Source organism: Polychytrium aggregatum (genome assembly GCF_025602895.1).
Source record: "Polychytrium aggregatum strain JEL109 chromosome Unknown BJ171scaffold_13, whole genome shotgun sequence".
Lineage (NCBI taxonomy): Eukaryota > Fungi > Chytridiomycota > Chytridiomycetes > Polychytriales > Polychytrium > Polychytrium aggregatum.
In genome coordinates this window covers 44928-61739 of record NW_026516215.1, presented here as the reverse complement: position 1 = coordinate 61739, position 16812 = coordinate 44928, and the positions used below count along the sequence as shown (strand labels likewise).

Here is a 16812-nt window from a genome sequence, read left to right as displayed (position 1 = left end):
AGGCCACCTTGCCTTTGGGAAGCCAATGGTCGCTTGTGCTGGGTCTCAAACACGCTCGCTCCATGATTTACCACTCGCCACTGCAAGTCGGCATTCGACCAGGCCTCTCCTCGATGTGATTCCGAACAGCGCACCCCAGACGAAACGGGATATATATGGCCTTTTGCTAGACACAGGCGATCGCGCAATCCGCTGGCGTATGGGATAGGGCGGTGTCTCGTTGGCTTCATGTGTCAAAGTAAATTGTGTATATTTGATTGCCTGTCACAAAGGCAGGGGATGGAGAGGATCCATGCAACAAAGAGAGAGGCTCAGCTCATGGGAAAATCGATTCGGTACCGAGGGCTGAGTGGTGGGTGTGGGATATCTACAGCTCTTCGTGCTCAGGGACATCCTTGGTGACCTTCTCGGTCGCCTTAGGCTCCTTGGTCTCCTTCTTGGTCTCCTTCTTGGTTTCCTTCTTGGTTTCCTTCTTGGCCTCTTCCTTCTTGGTTTCCTTCTTGGTTTCCTTCTTGGCCTCTTCCTTCTTGGTTTCCTTCTTGGTTTCCTTCTTGGCCTCTTCCTTCTTGGTCTCCTTGGTCTCTTCAACAACTTCCTCAGCCTCGACCTCCTCGGTGGTCTCCTCGGTAGCCTCGAGACGGACAGTCTTGGGCTCCTCGGCATCGACCTTGGCTTCCTCCTCAGCCTTCTTGGCTTCCTCCTCAGCCTTCTTGGCTTCCTCCTCAGCCTTCTTGGCCTCCTCCTCGTCAATCTTCTTCTTGGCCTCGAGCTCAGCCTTCTGCTTGACCTCAAAGCCCTCTTCGGCAAACTTCTTGGCCTCCTCAATCGAGTCGGTGACGATAATGTCGTCAAAGATGGTGCCGGACTTGACTTGCCAGAGATCAAAGCCGATGAAAGCAGACTTGTAGTGACCCAGGGACGAGTCCTCGGCTGGATAGAGTGTATAGAATCAGCACGGCTGCACTGCGTTGCACCGGCTCTGGGTCTCGGCCGTTTGCGTGCGACTGTGGATGGGAGCTTGGCATCGATTATACATACCGTATTCGGGGTTGGGAATCAGGGGGTGCACCCACTGGCCCTTGTACTCGGGGTTGGCAATCTTCTTGGGGGTCCACTCGCCCTTGTAGTCGGGGTTGCGGATCTTGGGAGCCTCCCAGTCACCGTCCATGTCGTCGTCCCAGTCCTCGGGCTTGACGGCATCGGGATCGGCAACGTACTCGGGGACGTCTTCCCAGTCGGCAGGCTTCTTGTCGCTAGGATCGTCGATGAGCTCGTCATCAACCCAGTCCTCGGGCTTCTTGGCATCAGGATCGGGGATGGTCTTGGGAGGGAGAATGCTCCAGTCCTCGGTCAGGCTGCCGGAGGACTTTTCGACGTTGTCGACAAGAACCTGGTAGGTCTGTAGAGGTGCACACATGTCGCGGGAAAGCAGCATTTTGAAGCCAGTTAGCAGATGGCGCATGTGGATCGGCTGGCGGGTGCCGTCGAAGACATATCGTGCCCGCTGCAAAGCAGCGAAGGGCAGCAGCAGGGCGATACGTACCTGGTCGGGCTTGACGATGAGGGTGTACAGATGAGTGAGCTCATCGCTTCCGGGCTCAATGGTCTTCTGGATGAGATGGTTGGTGCCCTTGTGGTTGAAGATGACGTGCACGCGCTTGGACGAGCCACAGATATCGGGGCCAAACACTGGAGCGATTTGGAATGGAGGGAGCTGATCAGTACGGAACACGATCGCGAGAAGGAGAGGGCCGGCGGATGCTCCGGGCCACCCACGTGTAAATCAATGTCCCCTGACGACAACACAGGCTGTAAACGCCGCATCTTGTCGCGCTCGAGTGCATCAGAGTCGACAGAGCTCCAAGTATGAACTTACTGATGTTGTACTCGGAGTCACCGGTGAAGTTCTCGGGATCGAAGCCAGGGGGCAGGACCTTCACGTAGCCACCGCCGCAGTCTGTTGGCGCGCGGACAGCATTTGTTCGGATGGGAAGGCCAGACCGAATCAGACCGGATCGACGATGCTCACACATCCAACCCCGCCATTTGTCGCGAAGACGGGTTCGCTCGATCAGCAGACAACAGAGGCGGCAGAAGTGTCCCTACCGATGTTCTGCTCAAACTTGGCAGAGTACTGGATAACAAGATCCTTGTTCTTGTTGTCGATGGTCTTTTCGAAGGGAGCGGCGATGGAGTAGAACTTGGCGTCCTGGGAGGTCTGGAGACCTGTGAGAGGCGCAAACGGAACCGCAGGAGAGCGAGCATTAGAGACTGGCCCAGTGGCTCTGGTCGCATGGCTGAGAGCGGTAGATCAACGGGCTCTTTCTCAAACACTCTCCCCGCCAGGAGGCGCGCGATCGCAAACTTTCAACCCGCCGGGCTCAACACACCTCGGCAGCGAGGGGAGGGGATAACTTACCGCGGCTCTCGATCTTGTCGGCATAGAACTTTCCAGAAGAAACAGTAAAGACACCGTAGTCGTCCTTGGCCTTGGACTGGACCCATCGCGACGACCACGAATCTAAAGAAGCGGGAGGTGGGCTGAGTAACTGGGTTGGGCTGGCAGGACAGCCGCTGCGACCGCTCTCATGGCGGCAGCCGGGAGCGCGACGACGACCCCTTACCATCGGAGAAGGATTCCTTGAAGTAGGTCTCGGCGGCGACCAGGGCGGGCACGGCCAGGAGCGAGGCGAGCTGCAGCAACTTCATTGTGGAGGCGAGGGGATGGGGCGAGACGGAGGCTGGCGGGAGGATCGGAGGCAGATGGCGACCAAGGGGCAGGTCTGCAAACGAGGGCTTTAAATGCGAGCGCGCTTTCCGGATTTGGCGAGAGCGGGCAGGCGCGACACTCTCAATTCGCTGATTGGCTGGCGCGGCCACAGCGTCTTTCGATCTGCTTCCATGAGGGAAGCTGCGTGTGCTGCATGCTCTGCATGCTCCATGGCGATGGGGGCAGTGCGGTGCCGATTGTCCGGATGCATAGCAGTGCATATATTCCATTCAAAGAGGAACGATGGAAGCTGGATGCGCAATAAATATAGACAAGAACGAAATCCACCAGAAAGCGAGCCCCGAATAATCCAGGATTAGGCGCAGGAACAATAGCGCTGCACAGACAAAAAAAAAAAAAGCCTGGCTTGGTGCGCTATCCGAGACTGCAGACCGAGACTGCAGGCCGAGACTGCAGGCCGAAACCGAGACTGCAGTCCAGGTCAAAGCAATACACAAAATCAAGAGAGCCCCAAAACAAGCAGAGCAATGGCAAGGAGAGGCGCCAGGCAACACCAAGATGCCCAGGCTGGAGAGGAAGCAAAGCACGATCGACAGAATAATATCCCAGAGAGCAAAAAGGGGAAGGTGAAAGTCCGCGGAGGACGAGACCACGGAGGACGAGATTGCGGAGGACGGGATTGCGGAGGACGAGATCGCAGAGGACGAGACCGCGGTGCCTCAGAGTGCACCGGTTGTCAACGAGGTCATGTTGAGGATGCTGATCATCGGGGGCTTTGTTGTTGTTCGGCTCTTTCCGGCAAAGATGTTGTCCTTGATGCGAACCTGTTGCAGACGACGTCCGTCCTGGATGTCGACAGGAACACCGGGACGGGGTATGTCCAGCGAGCTGCCGCGCTGTGGGCGAGGCTGCACCGAGTTGCGGACATGGTCCATGTGAGTGTTGCTCTCGGTGTACGAACCAGCCATGGTCGGCACCTGAACGGAGCCCGAGAATGACGATGCAGGAGATCCGCCTGGGTGCGGAAGCCCCTCGGCCATGGCAGGAGAGACAGGAAAGGCAGCGCCCGGCACCGAGCGCATGGTTGAGTAGGCACCCGAGTTGGAGGCCGAGGAGCCTGTCCGGCGATGGCCGCGGGCATCGAGCGAGCCCAGGGGCGGGGTGCGGCGAACCGGCGTGGCAGGATCGCCTCCGGAACTGAGGTCTGTCGAGGCATTGGAGGGCCGCCGCGCGCCGCCAACCCGGAAGGCCTCAAGGCTGTCGGAGGTGTTGGAGGGATGCCTCAGCATATCCGGTAGCGGTGGTCGGCTCGGCGACTGCGGGGAGTGCGGGCTCTGCGAGTCGCGGGCTCTAGGTCGGTCCGAGAGCGAGCGTGAGCGACCAAGGGCCAGGGATGGCTGGGGTGACGGCTGGGGCGACGGATGGCGAATGGGCTCGGCGCCGTTCTGCAGCCGGGAGATGGCCGAGCGAAAGACCTCGAGCCAGGCCAGCATCTCATCGCGGTTGGTGCAGTGGAGCGACCATATCCGCTTGGACGGCAGCCGCTCGAATCGGGGGGAAAGCGGGGTGAGAGGCTCGGGACGGCCATCCTCCGACAGGTCAACGACCCACAGCCCAGCGTGGCCGACCTCGGCGGTCGAGAAGGCGGTGAGCTCCATGTGGTCGATGGCAGAGACGTTTGGGTGGTACTGCTTGTAGACGTAGAGGGTGTAGTTTTGCAGGAGGAAGAAGAGCTTGTGGGTGACGATGGGGTCGGAGTGCGGACGAGCGCGCTGGAGGTAGCCCCAGTAATCGCCAGAGCCAATGATGGACGAAACGACCGGACCGATGTAAGGCCGGCGGCTGGGCCGCGGATGGCCCTGGGATTCCAGGACCCGGCGGGACTCGATAGGGCTCGGCGGCGCCGCCGTCGACAGGGCAGCGGGGCGGTCGAGAGGGGAGCGCATATCCTCGGCCTCGACGGCCAAGTCGTTGATGGCGGCATCGATGTCGCTCAGCAGGGCCTCGGTGGTGGTGGCCAGAGGCGACAGAGGCAACCCCTGGAAGCGATGTGCTCGAGGGGAGCGAGGAGAGGCGTGGGATGACAGCATGCTGAAAGTGCCGAGAGGCAAACTTGAGACGAACCAGGGAGAGCGAGGCGGGCTGTCGGTCTGGAGGCGGTGCGGGTATGAAAACGTCGATCCGGAGGCCGAGAGCAGGGGGTGGGCGGCGGGCTTTTATTTGGTGGCCGAACGAGCAGGACGACGGACTGATGAAGCCAGTGGGCAGGATGCGGATGCGGACACGGACAAGATCGACTGAGGCTGGCTGTCAGCGGCAGCAGCAGAAAGAGCAGGCAGAGCTGAATTGGCAGAGCAGGGCTGAGCAGAGCAGAAGAAAGCAGAAGAAAGCAGAAGAAAGCAGAAGACAGCAGAGCAGAGGATTCAAAAGGGGGGGGGTCAGATCGCGGCCGCGAAGGACTGCAACGGAGACCAGAGCCGGTGTCAGGTGGGCGGCGACATGGAGTCATGCCCTGCACCAACCGCCGCGGGCAGGAGTGGGCCGGGGCAAGCAACAAGCGCACGGGCCTTGTTGGGCATGGAGGCCGTCTGGTGGTGGTGATGATGATGATGATGATGGCATTTGTTGTTGATGATGGCATTTGTTGTCGCATTTGATACATGGAGTTAATGCATGGAATTGCATTGCATGGAATTGCATTGCATGGAATTGCATTGCATGGAATTGCATTGCATTGAATGGCGTTGCATGGAATTGCATGGAATTGCATTTGCTCACACCGCTGGTTGTGCGCTGTGGGAGGAATCGCACCCGCAGACTCTGCAGCCGGCGCTGCTGTGTCCGATGAGTGGGGAAGCGTGGACAAGCGGCGGCAATGATCGGCCGTTCAGCGGCAACGGGGACTGCGCGAGTGAGATCGGATGGAATGGATGGATGGGACGGCCAAGCAACACCACCGGGCTGGGCGGGCGCAATCGCTGCAGCCATGAGGGCAAAGCCTGCGATCCCGACTCGCCGATTGCACCGTCCAACACCACCGGTCCGCAAACAACCACCCAGCTCGCTAACAACATTCCAGCGCCGCTTCAACCTCGGCACAACCATCCCGGGACAACGACGCCGCCATGCAGCGCCCAACAAGGTGTTCGCCTGCAACCAAGGCCCGGCCGATTGATGCGCCGATTGGTGCGCCGATTGGTGCGCCGATTGGTGCGCCGGCCCACCGGACAAGTTTGCAGCCGGGGGGGGGTGGATGTGCCTGTGTGAGGGGGGACGCTGTGGCCACGGCAGAAACTGCGATTGCCCTGGTGGCGATGGTGCCGATTGCGGAAAGGGTTCATGTCCTGATCGATCTTGCCATGGCGGCCACCTCTGAATTGTCGGTTGCGCCCGCAGACATGTCAAGAACGATTGTGATAATCCCATTTGTGATAATCCCATTTGTGATAATCCCATTTGTGATACTGCCATTTGTGATACTGCCATTTGTAATAATCCCATTTGTGATAATGTCACTGCAGATAGCCCCCATGCCCATCCCGTCCGGAACTGGCCTGGGGCCGTGCCAAGGCATTGCACCGCCAGCATCGCCCGTCGTCACAGGGCATGGCAGAGGGGAGCCGAGTCTGCTCCGGCCCGGTCTGCAGACCCATCCGCATGCCTTGGCGGCATGCACCGGGTCCTTTGGCCCCTCCATCGTGACCGTTCTCAGCTGCTCTGCCGCGGATCATACTGGTGGTCGAAGCGGTGCCAGCGAGGTATTTGCAAGCATCGGGACACTGGCCTTTGCAAGCATCACGACACCGGCATCGTGCCCGCAGATGCCGCGGATGCCGCAGATACCAGTTCCAGAGCAATTATTCCCCAAGTATATTGTCCCGTCCTGCTGCCTTGCCACTGATTTGCCAATGGAACCCCCCCCATCGCACCCATTCTACTCGAGACGTGGGGGGATTCACGCTGCTGCCGGTCCATCTGCTGATCCGTCCTCTGGTCTGCATCGTGGTCCACCCCATTATGCGGCCCATTTGGCCAGCAATGCCGAGACCGCCTCCCAATATTCGTCGGGGTGATCCTTCATCAAGCGGACGTGTCCAGAGTCCTCCCACTTGCGAACTTGGGCCGAAAACCCGCGGGTCTGGAGTCGCTCCAGGTGCGCTTCGATGTGGCTCTCCAGCACCAAATCGTCCTTGGCCGAGTGCAGATAGAGCTGCGGGGCCGATGGCTCGAGGACAGACGGGTTCGAGAACAGCGAGCCAAAGAAGATGAGCGGGTCGCCGGACTTTGTCAGCGCTCCGTAGCAGCGATACCCGACGAACAGTCCCGTCGCCAAGACAATGCCAATCGCCCACACCACCGGGTTGCGCAGGCTGCCGGTGAAGGCCTTGACGGTCGGGACAAAATCGCCGTGTCCAGGACAGGAGTCGGCAATCACTCCGGCGATGGCAAGCGATGGAGGCACCCTCTCGGCCTCTGGAAATTCGCCCGTTTGGACCGAGTGCACCGTTGGTTGAGGCATGCCCGCGGCCCGAAGGACAAAGTGGAGTGCGCTGACGCCGCCGTTGGAAAACACATGGATGATGCAGGACTTGCGGGGTCCGGTGTACGTTTCGCTGCCATTCAGGAGCCCGTACTGCTCCAGCGCCGTCACGACGCCCTTGTACTTGGCAATCAGGTCGGCTTCCGACATGTAAAAGTTCTCGGACTCTGAAAGGACGATGCCGACAGTATAGCCTCGCTCGAGATACCACGGTGCATCTGTGCGGGTGATGCAGAGTCGTCAAAAAGCATGCTCGGTGCCGGCTGGTGGTCCTTGGCCGGCTGCTGCCGTCCTCCGGCTCAGGCTCAGTCGGCTCAGCGCTCTTTCGCCTTTGGCTCGGCACTCTGGCTCGGCCCACTGGCCATGTCGCCCACCCTGGTCATCTGCCACCCGCAGTCCATCTCATCAGTCCGCCTGCCGCCTCATCAGTCCGCCTGCCATCTCATCAGCCGGCCTTTGCTCCTTCCCTTCCATCCCCACCCTCGGTCTGCCCAGCCGCCACTTACATTTGGATACGTATCGGAAGCTGCCGTTCATCCACCCCATAATCAGGATGAAGCTGGGCGATCCTTCCTTGATGGCTGGTGCGCCGGACGGCGGACGGGCAATCGAGATGCGGTCATACACTTCCCAGTCAGGGGCTGCTGCTGCCTCGGCGACGGACGGCATGGCAGGAGCGAGTGCAAGCTGTCGTGATGGCTGGGTGGACAGATGATGGCCAGAGCTGCAACTGGGGGTTGCGACAGGAGGTTGTGACAGGGCCCGGCCAGATGAGTCCCAGCGCGCTGCGCCACCAGCCTGTTGCGATGGGAACGATGCTGGCGATACTAGAGATGTACGGGTGATATCAGTCGTGCAGCAGATTCATCTGGACCATCATGCAAGCTGCATCAGTGTCGGCAAGTCTTGATGCAGATGCAGATGCAGATGCAGTACCTGCAAGCCAGGGCAAGAGGACTCCCAACGGATGAGGGCAAAGAGCCAAATCGCTTGATGGCCCCCAGCGAGCGGATCTCGTTGGGTCCGAGTACCGATCAAAGTTATTCAGCCAGCGGCCGATCAACCCCATTCAATCCACATGTTGAAGTGCCCCGTTTGATTTCGTGCATAATAAACTCATCTCCACCAGCACCAGCACCAGCACCAATGGCGTCGTTGCCGCCCCTGCAGAGCTACAAGTCTGCGGTATCGTATAGCAGCCATGCACTTGCATCGCGAGCCCCGAATCGTCCGCAAGGCCCTCCTGTCTCTGGCTCGCGTGAGAGTATTTCCCGGTCCCAGCCGCTCTTCACCCGCTCAAGCACCCGGCTTGCACGCACGTCGCAATCCCGGACAGACTCCATCAGGACTTCGACAGCATCCTCCTCGGCCAATCTCCATCCGGCTCGTACCCACTCGAGATCCCAGCTCGCCGAGACCCGACGTGCCTCGAGCACCGCTGTCGTCGATGGTCGTCCGAGTTCCGGCGGCAGAGAATCGGAACATATCTCCCTCGACCTCAACCCGCTGGGCTACACCATTGCCGACTTTCGGCCCATACCAGGCACCCACCAACACAGATCCAACCATGGGTACGAGGCCGAGGCCCATGTCGCGTCGGTCAGTTCGGCCCGTGGCATCCAGGCCATGCATGACTGGAAGGTCGTGATGGACGACAAGCCGCTCGCCCAGGCCATCCGCAAATCCATCGTGTATATCCTGCAACAAATCATTCGCGACAAGTTTGGCGACCGCTCGCGGATCTTGAGCACGGTGCGCATGATGCGGCTCTATACCCAGGGGCAGACTCTTGGACCCATCGAGGTTCCCGAGATCGTTGCCGGCCGCGAGACCGTCCGCATCATCAGCGCCGAGAAGGTCCTGGAGCTCAAGCTGAATGCTACCGTCCAGGAGCTGCGGGTGCTTGCCCGCGAGGTCTCTGAGGACGAGGAGGAGGTCGAGCCCGACCGCAACGCCATCCTGCTCATCAACGGCGACCACGCCCGGTACCAAAAGTTCAAGCACGCCGTCGAGGACGCCCTCTTCCGGCACATCATCCCGCAGGTCGCCCGGAAGCTGCTCAGCATCATCGCTGAGTTTGTCGATCAGGTCGCGCACGGCTTCCGCGAGGATCTCGCCCAGTGCCTCGAAACGGTCATTGACGAGCTGCGGAGCCCCAAGGAGCTGGCCTTCAAGTACCTCTACGAGCACGAATCTCTGTTCTTCAAGGAGTTGTCCGAGGCCCGGCTGGCCATCCTGGTCGAGCAGATCAAGGCCGAGCCCGTCAAGTTTGAGATCCTGACGACCCGCAAGCTCGACCCCGACCTCGATCGCCGAGTTGAGCGGGAAGTATCCATCATAGCCCAGCTGCGCTCCCCGTTCGTGAGCCAGCTACTTTGCTACTTTTGCGATGACCTGAACTATTACAAGGTTACCGAGCACTGCGAAATGTCGGTCAGACAGGTCCTGAAGATGCAGCCGGATGGGGTGGGTGCTTCAAAGAAGCCATTGCTCTCGATGCAGCGGCATTCGCTGTCCCGCGGCCTTTGTCGCATTTGATGGGCAGCGACAAGCGCGCGAGCTAGTCAAGAGTGCTTGACCGGGGCCGTTGAGTCAAATTAAAGTGGCGAGCTCTCGTTCTGGCTACTGCAGATCTTTTCGGAAATGGACGCTCGGTTCTATGCGGCCGAGATCCTTGTCGCTCTCGAGTACCTGCACGATACTATGGCAAGTGGCTCGGTTGCAATGTGCTTGTGGTTACTTTTGGCTGCATGGGTGCCTTCTTGGCTTTGTGAGCCATTTGGTCAGCCGAATGACGACTCTCCCAACCCAATCTCCCACTCTCCAGGGTGTTGTTCTCGGGAACCTCAGAACTGACACCGTGATGGTCTACAAGGACGGCCACATTCGACTGAACAACTTTGACCAGGCAGCGCCAGAAGGCACGGTGCTGCTGCCGCCGTATCCTGTCCACGGATGTAGGTACTCCAGCCCGGTCGAGCGGGTCCACTTGCTCGTTTCTCGGCTTGCTCGGTTGGTGATACTCTCGGCAAAACATGCAGTCCGGCTCGCATTGCCGATTCACATTGCTCGCACTCATCCGTTCACGCCCGATGATACTTCTCCCCCTCCGATTTTGACCCGGCTCTTCACGCCCGCCCCCCTCATTACTTCTTACCCTGCGAGATAGATCTGTCTCCCGAGGCCATCCTGGAGCAGGTCATCAAAAAATCCATGGACTGGTGGGCGTATGGCATCCTCATCTACGAGATGGTCTGCGGCGAAGTGCCCTTTGGCCGATGCGACCACATGGAATCCTATCTCGACCAGATCCGGCTGCGCTATCGGTCCCTGCTGCCAAAGTCGTACCTCAAGGTCTACACCAACGACCTCCTGGCTCGGTTGCTTGTTCCAAAGCTCGGCGAGAGGCTGGGCTCCTGGCACGGCGCAACGGATATCAAGTGCCATCCTTGGTTCAACCGTGCCAAGGCCAAGGATCAGATCTTGGTCGGAATCGGGCCATGGGTCAAGGTTCCGGACTTTATCCTCAAGCCCCCGTACTCGCCGTACGTCTCCATGTCGTTGCTGGCAGTGCCCAAGACAGAGATCTTCAAGGACTACACCTCGATGTTCTCGCTGGCCAGTGCCGATAAGATACATCGCGACGCAGAGGCAAAGCGGATGCGAAGGGTCGACTCGAAGCACTGGGAGGAGCCGCAGCGTCTCGCCGTTGCCGATCGCTTCGCTACGATCGACGGCTCCAGCGACGATGACGGCTGAGTTCAAGGCAAGCGCTGAGGTCCTGCTGGCTCGCGAGTCTATCGAACAGACAAGTCGGAGCGATCGGGGTGGACTGAAGCTTTGTTTGCCTGGATGGCCAGTCGGCACACAGTACTCCGACTGCGTAGGAGGTGCGCTACGATTTGCGCCCAAGGTCTATGGTTCAGTGCAGGTCGGCGAAGGTATCGGGGGGCGTTTATCGTTGTCATATTGTTGAGTGACGGACCAAGCCATGCAGTCGAGGGATGAGGAGGGCCAATCTCAAAGGCAACGAAATCAATAAAGCAGACGACAAGAGATCCACAGGCGACGGGGAGAGAAAAAGAAAGAAACAAGTTTGTACAAAGAAAAACATATCCTGGAATCGACCTCGTATATCTGGTTGGCTTTCGAGAGAGCAAGCCAGATCGATGGCCATGTTGGTGCGCCATCAGTGGAACTCGCGACTGCTCCTACGAAAGGGGAGCAATTCCAACGAAACTGGCAGCAGACAGATCCGGGAGGGGCGGTGTATATGGCCATGCCTAGGCATAGGCATATTCACCACCCTTCTCCAGACCCCGCTTGTAGGCCGGACGAGCATGGATCTTTTCCATCCAGGCTTTGGTGTTGGGTCCAACGAGGGCAGCCAGGCGACCGTTGCCGCGATCGCTCTTCAGGACGGCCTCGACGGGGAAGCTCATCTGAATGTCGGCCCCCGAAATATCGTCGCCAGCAAACCAGGCGTTCTTGGAGAGGTGCTGCTCGATGAATCCGAGCTGGTTGGTGATGCCAGGGATGATGAGCGAGTCATGGATGGTGTTGCTGATGGCCCGGGTGATGGGCGACACCAGCCAGGGCGACCGGCGCTCGATCTCCGAGAAGACCAGCGACATCACCAGCGGCGGCATCATCGAGCCCTCGGCAAAGTGGAGCCAGTACTTGTAGTCGTAGTATTGGCGGGTGCCTTGGGTTGGGACGAACTTGCCATTGCCGTATTTTTCACCAAGATACTCGACAATTGCGCCGGACTGGGTGAGATCACGAAGCAAGTAAGTGAGCGACCAAGTCAGTAACGGTAGCCAGATCATGTCGGGGTGAGAAACACTGCACGGTTCACCAAGGACTCTTTTGCTCCAGGACCGTGGGGAGCGACATAAATGGAGCAAGCCTCAGATCAGCGAGCGTCTGGCGGACAGAGCTGCGGGCCGTACCTCGGCAATCGTAAGGTCGCCATCGGTGATGACGGGGCTCTTGCCAAGGGGATGAACCTCGCGCAGCTCCTTGGGAGCGAGCTTGTCAGGCCCACGCATGTACTTTTTGATTTCGTAGTTGACACCCAGCTCCTCGAGGAACCAGATGATGCGCTGGGAGCGCGAGTTGTTGAGGTGGTGAAGGATCACGGTCGCCATGGCTGGATGAGATGCGGGTGCGGGTGCGGGTGCGGGTGCGGATGTCGGTGCAGATGCAGGTTGCCGCTGGCGAGATGGGTCAATGAGGCTGGGCGACGAAGAGGCGGGCCGATGGGTTGCTGGCTGGATCAGGCAGTGAATCAACCCGCGCCTTTTTGTACTTGGCGGACTGGCGGAAAAATGTTTTTCCAATGACAAATGCCCTGCTCGGGCGGGTGGTGCCCAAGCCTCCGGTGCATGTGGAGAGGAAGGAAGGGAGGAAGACAGGAAGGAAGGAAGGAGGGAGGGAAGGGGCTGCTGCTGCCGGTGCTTCCGGCCTGAGTCGATGTTAGTGCCTCCGGTCAGGTCGATCCTCGCAACGGCAAGGAGACCTGCTCCCTGCGTCAAAATCCAGATGCACCGGCAGAGCACTGCACCCGCGGTCTGCCTCGCCGCGCTGGCTGTCCAAGTTCCCTCGCCGCGCTGGCTGTCCAAGTTCCCTCGACCCGGCAGCAATGTTGCTCGTGCTGGCCCTCGCAGAGAGCCTGGAAAACGCTGTATTGGTCCGATCGGCCGACACGGAGGGTTGCTGCTGTTGCATGTGCAGGCCATCGAGCCCGGCGTCGGGGGTCTTGTTGCAGTGTCGGGAAAAATGGACAAACCAAGATGCCGCGCGCCAAGCATTGGCCCCTCGGCGATCTGGTCCCAGGAGGCCATGACCAGACGTCGCGACGGCCCTACACCTGCATGGCTGGCTGACCAATCTTGTTCTGCCTGCTGTTTTTCGGCTCTGGAGGGGGGAAGAGAGCCGGCGGACGGGAAGAGAGGACGCCCAACAACGACGCCGGATTCAGTCTGTCGGCGCGGGGTCCTGCTTCATGGGCACGCCTTTTGCTTTCTTCTTGACGATCTTTGGTGCAAACCCAGTCCGGCTGCCTTTGCCGACCATCCGAGACACTGGGCTCGAGATAAGCGCCATGACCTTTTCCGAGAGCACCGGCAGCATGGCTTGGGCTGGCGATGATGTCGGCTTGGTAGTCGCAGCCTCGGCTTCGGTGGCATCGGGCCCGCCTTGGTTCGTTTTGGATTCGGCCTGGCTCCCGTCGGCTGCCGCGGCCGTATCGGCATCGGGTCCTGCGCTTGTCTCTGTCCTCGAGGTGCCGGGCTCTGCTCTTGCGGGCTCTGTTCTTGCAGGCTCTGCCGCACGGCTCGAAGCAACGACAGGCGGCCCCGACCGAGCCCCCACAACAGGGACTTGCCGCAGGCTCGCATGGTCTCTTGTGCTCTGGATGATTTCGTTCTTGAGCTCGGTGCGCTCCTCCGAATCTGAAGCGGGTGGCCCTTCTTCAGCAGGGCGCTCACCAGCCGCCAGGGACTGTCCTTGAGGATCTGGCAGGGTGCCGAGGGCCTGTTGCTCGGCCTCCCGCAGCGAGCGCTCTTGGTTGGCCCGCAGTTCCATGGTCTCGAGAACGTCCTGGTCTGTCAGAGAGCGAATGCAGTGTTCAGTGGATCAAGGTAGATCCTCGGATGCATCTGCCGCCTGGGCAAGCCGGTACGGCATCGCCACCAAGGTCGAGAGTAACCGCCGTGCTAGCTGCAGTATACACCGCCGGGCATCTCTCCAATCCAACGATCCGTGCCGCTCAGCCTTCGGTGGATACCTGGTGTCTTGCGATGTCTCAGCGCCTTGGTGACCAAGCTACCATGGAGTCGCTCCTCCAGCCGATACTTGCGTTTCAGCAGTGTCCGATTCTTGCCAGGAAACATCTTGGAGATGAGATTGAAATCGGTGCCAAACATGGACAGAGCCTGGGGATCCCGAGAAGCAGCTTATGAGCAGTGTATTTGTGTTTACTGTTGCCAGCTTCGGCCTCAGTCGGATCATCATGCAGCGTGTATGGGACATGGTACCCATGCACACACTTACGTCGTAAAACAGCCTGGTTTCTTCCTTTGTCCATTTGCCGACTATCCGCGGCTTCCGTGAGAAGGAAGCACTGGTGATATGGCGGTCCGATTCGTCCACCTCCTCCATCTCGCCGATTTCAGATTGAGCATCGTCGGCAATCATCAGAGATTGCTCGTCGACCACAATCTGGCCGTTGACGATTCGGATCTGCGGCCCAAACGACGAGACACTGTTGTACGAGAGAGGGAGAGTCAGTGCTGTTGCAGGTCCCGTTCACAGCCGGAAGTTGACGTCGTGGCGGATGCTGCGTCAAGCCTGGCTAAACTGGCATCGTGTGTCTGCTCGCTCCGATCGAGGTCCTGACCTGGGCTTGATGTCCTGCTTGGAGTCGTCCGAATCCTCTGCTGGCTCGGGCCCGTCCGACTTGATGCTCATGGGCGATGCGGCTCGCTCCGAGACCGGCGTTCCCGACCTTGATCTCAATGCGGGAGACTGTCTACGCATAGACTTCTTGCTCTCGAGATACTCCATCATTTTTTGGGACATCTTTCCGCGGCGGAACGGCGAGTCGATCAACTGCCGCAGGCTGAAGCCTGATATCGGAAGCTCCTCGTTGTCAACTTCGATCACACTCGGCTCGCTGTCTGCAGCATCGGCCAGCACCATGGGCGGCAAGGGCTCCAGCGCACTCGCGAGCCGCGGCGATCCCATAGGCTTTATCCGCGGCGAAAACGATGGCTTGAGGCGAGGCGAGACCGGCTTGAGTGTCGGAGACGCTTCGGGCTTCCGGCTGACCGCCTGCCCGGGGACCGTGATGGCTATGCCTTTGGTGGACTTGAGCTGAATACGGGCGCATGTGCACGGGGGTGAGTTGCTTTGGCCTTGGCCTTGGCTTTGGCTTTGGCCTTGGCTTTGGCTTCGACTCATATGTGCAGACGATTGTTGGCATGCAGCGGGCCATGCTCACATACACACCGTGGGCGGCATCGGCGCGGGCTTTGCCGCAGGGGTATACTCGTAGTGACTGAAATCATCTTCGTCGTCCAGGAAACGGTTGTCCGTCACAAGAGCACGATATCGCTTCTGGATCGGTGAGGAGGCTTTGCTCTCGGGGCTTGTCGGCTTGCGCTTCAAAGCTGACTTGGCCATACTCGACGACCCCGAGCGCGATTCGTCCTCCGAAGTTGTGTATCCAGTATCCCGCTGGGATTGGTCCTTGGTGCTGTCTTCGGAGTCGAGCTGGAAGCGAACCTGAAGAGATGGCACAGCATCGACAGGTCATAACAGGGCCGCTGACGCACTTATCGATCGGTTCCATGTAACGATCTCACGGATGTCGGCCTCGGGCTATACACGACTCACATTCTTCTTGGCTTGTGACTGCGACGGAGATGTTGGGACTGGGGAAGCGAGAGCAGGCGCGATGAGTCAGTCGATCGAGCCGGTTGCATATCCAACATACCCGATTCTCGATGACTGAGAGCCGGTTGCAAATCCGCGGCGCACAGCAGTCCTACGTTTGGTCTCGCTTTCGTGCGCTGTACCGGTTCGTCCTGGCTGAGTTTGCGACGCTTTTGAGGATCGATCATCGCTGGGGCGGGGGCTGACGAGAATCATGCTTTCTTGAGAAGCCGCAAAGCCGTCCGAGATCCGGGTGGGCGATGCGGGTGGCGGAATAACAAGCTTGGGAGGCGACGGCGCTCGATTCCGCAGCGGCGATGTCTTTCGGGGCGACTTTTGGACATCGCTGGCAGCACCGTGAGGCGGGGCGGTGATCGTTATGCTTGGAAGAGTCAGCGGTGTCGGAGGCAGGTCAGGCTGTGTCGACAATGTCGGCAGGACCGATTCTTGCGACGCAGGAGGCAGCGACTCGACCAACGGAGTGCCTGCATTTCCGGGAGTTGCAGGCGTCAGGCGTGGCGAGGCTGCAGGTTTCTTGACAGGCGCCTTTGGTTTGAGCTTTGGGGCAAACTTGGTGGTTGTTTTGTCTGGGGCAGTTTGGCGAGTGATTAAACAGCAGCGGCGTGCGGGAGGGGGGAATCTGCATAGAAGCGCACACCAGCGCCCGAGGCCATGAACGGCCCCAGAGCCGATGCATCTGGGCGATATCGATATAGACTGTCCCGTCGACTGTCGGTCCAGTTGGGTTCTTACCGACTCTCTGCGATGTAAACTCCATGGTGCCGGTTCAGAGGGCCACACGGAAACGGCGGCGTTGTGTGAGAGGTGCTGGCTCTGGATTATGGGCTCTGGGTGCGGTGCTCGGGGCCGACGGGGTCGCTCGGTGCTGATGCACTGGTCTCGATCGGGGGGTCTGGAGATGCGACGGCGAAGCGGACGACGACGACGACGACGATCCGTCTCGAAGGCGATCCAGGCGACAGACGAAGATGCCGGCGGCCGAAATGGGAAAGCCGTGTCGGCCAGCCGCGCTGCTCGCGCCTGCTTCCTCGATCGATTCCGGACCGACCATGGCCAGACCGAGCACTCGCCGGCTCGCAGA

The 16812-nt window shown here is 59.6% G+C and overlaps 7 protein-coding genes across 7 annotated transcripts; 1 reads left to right on the top strand and 6 right to left on the bottom strand.

The window, feature by feature from the left end:
- Window positions 1-225: 225 nt before the first annotated feature.
- BJ171DRAFT_499439 (Calreticulin family-domain-containing protein) lies at window positions 226-2803 on the bottom strand. The gene is made up of 8 exons (XM_053110462.1): window positions 2625-2803; window positions 2420-2521; window positions 2107-2226; window positions 1877-1957; window positions 1544-1689; window positions 1039-1399; window positions 534-930; window positions 226-455 (listed from the first exon to the last, which is right to left on the bottom strand). Exons 1-8 carry the CDS (start codon window positions 2707-2709, stop codon window positions 368-370), a joined length of 1380 nt encoding a protein of 459 aa, XP_052967799.1. The 5' UTR covers window positions 2710-2803; the 3' UTR covers window positions 226-367.
- Window positions 2804-2967: 164 nt separating this feature from the next.
- Window positions 2968-5112, bottom strand: BJ171DRAFT_499438 (uncharacterized protein). The gene has a single exon (XM_053110461.1). It carries the CDS (start codon window positions 4819-4821, stop codon window positions 3451-3453), a length of 1371 nt encoding a protein of 456 aa, XP_052967798.1. The 5' UTR covers window positions 4822-5112; the 3' UTR covers window positions 2968-3450.
- Window positions 5113-6321: 1209 nt separating this feature from the next.
- Window positions 6322-7940, bottom strand: BJ171DRAFT_613696 (uncharacterized protein; the record flags this gene model as incomplete). Its single annotated transcript, XM_053115302.1, has 2 exons — window positions 6322-7489; window positions 7778-7940. The coding sequence occupies 2 exons, from the start codon at window positions 7938-7940 to the stop codon at window positions 6747-6749; spliced, it is 906 nt and encodes a 301-aa protein (XP_052967797.1). The 3' UTR covers window positions 6322-6746.
- A 532-nt stretch (window positions 7941-8472) lies between these two features.
- On the top strand, window positions 8473-11030 carry BJ171DRAFT_580363 (kinase-like domain-containing protein; the record flags this gene model as incomplete). Its single annotated transcript, XM_053114036.1, has 5 exons — window positions 8473-8529; window positions 8679-9737; window positions 9903-9989; window positions 10099-10228; window positions 10441-11030. The coding sequence occupies 5 exons, from the start codon at window positions 8473-8475 to the stop codon at window positions 11028-11030; spliced, it is 1923 nt and encodes a 640-aa protein (XP_052967796.1).
- Window positions 11031-11554: 524 nt separating this feature from the next.
- Window positions 11555-12421, bottom strand: BJ171DRAFT_422661 (glutathione S-transferase domain-containing protein; the record flags this gene model as incomplete). The annotated part of the gene is made up of 2 exons (XM_053107558.1): window positions 11555-12040; window positions 12224-12421. 2 exons carry the CDS (start codon window positions 12419-12421, stop codon window positions 11555-11557), a joined length of 684 nt encoding a protein of 227 aa, XP_052967795.1.
- A 400-nt stretch (window positions 12422-12821) lies between these two features.
- Window positions 12822-15692, bottom strand: BJ171DRAFT_499431 (uncharacterized protein). Its single transcript, XM_053110460.1, has 6 exons — window positions 15285-15692; window positions 14674-15149; window positions 14328-14538; window positions 14062-14209; window positions 12886-13879; window positions 12822-12859 (listed from the first exon to the last, which is right to left on the bottom strand). Exons 1-5 carry the CDS (start codon window positions 15456-15458, stop codon window positions 13251-13253), a joined length of 1638 nt encoding a protein of 545 aa, XP_052967794.1. The 5' UTR covers window positions 15459-15692; the 3' UTR covers window positions 12822-12859; window positions 12886-13250.
- BJ171DRAFT_50919 (uncharacterized protein) lies at window positions 15558-16593 on the bottom strand. Its single transcript, XM_053111357.1, has 3 exons — window positions 16464-16593; window positions 15827-16297; window positions 15558-15709 (listed from the first exon to the last, which is right to left on the bottom strand). Exons 1-3 carry the CDS (start codon window positions 16486-16488, stop codon window positions 15657-15659), a joined length of 549 nt encoding a protein of 182 aa, XP_052967793.1. The 5' UTR covers window positions 16489-16593; the 3' UTR covers window positions 15558-15656.
- Window positions 16594-16812: the final 219 nt, after the last annotated feature.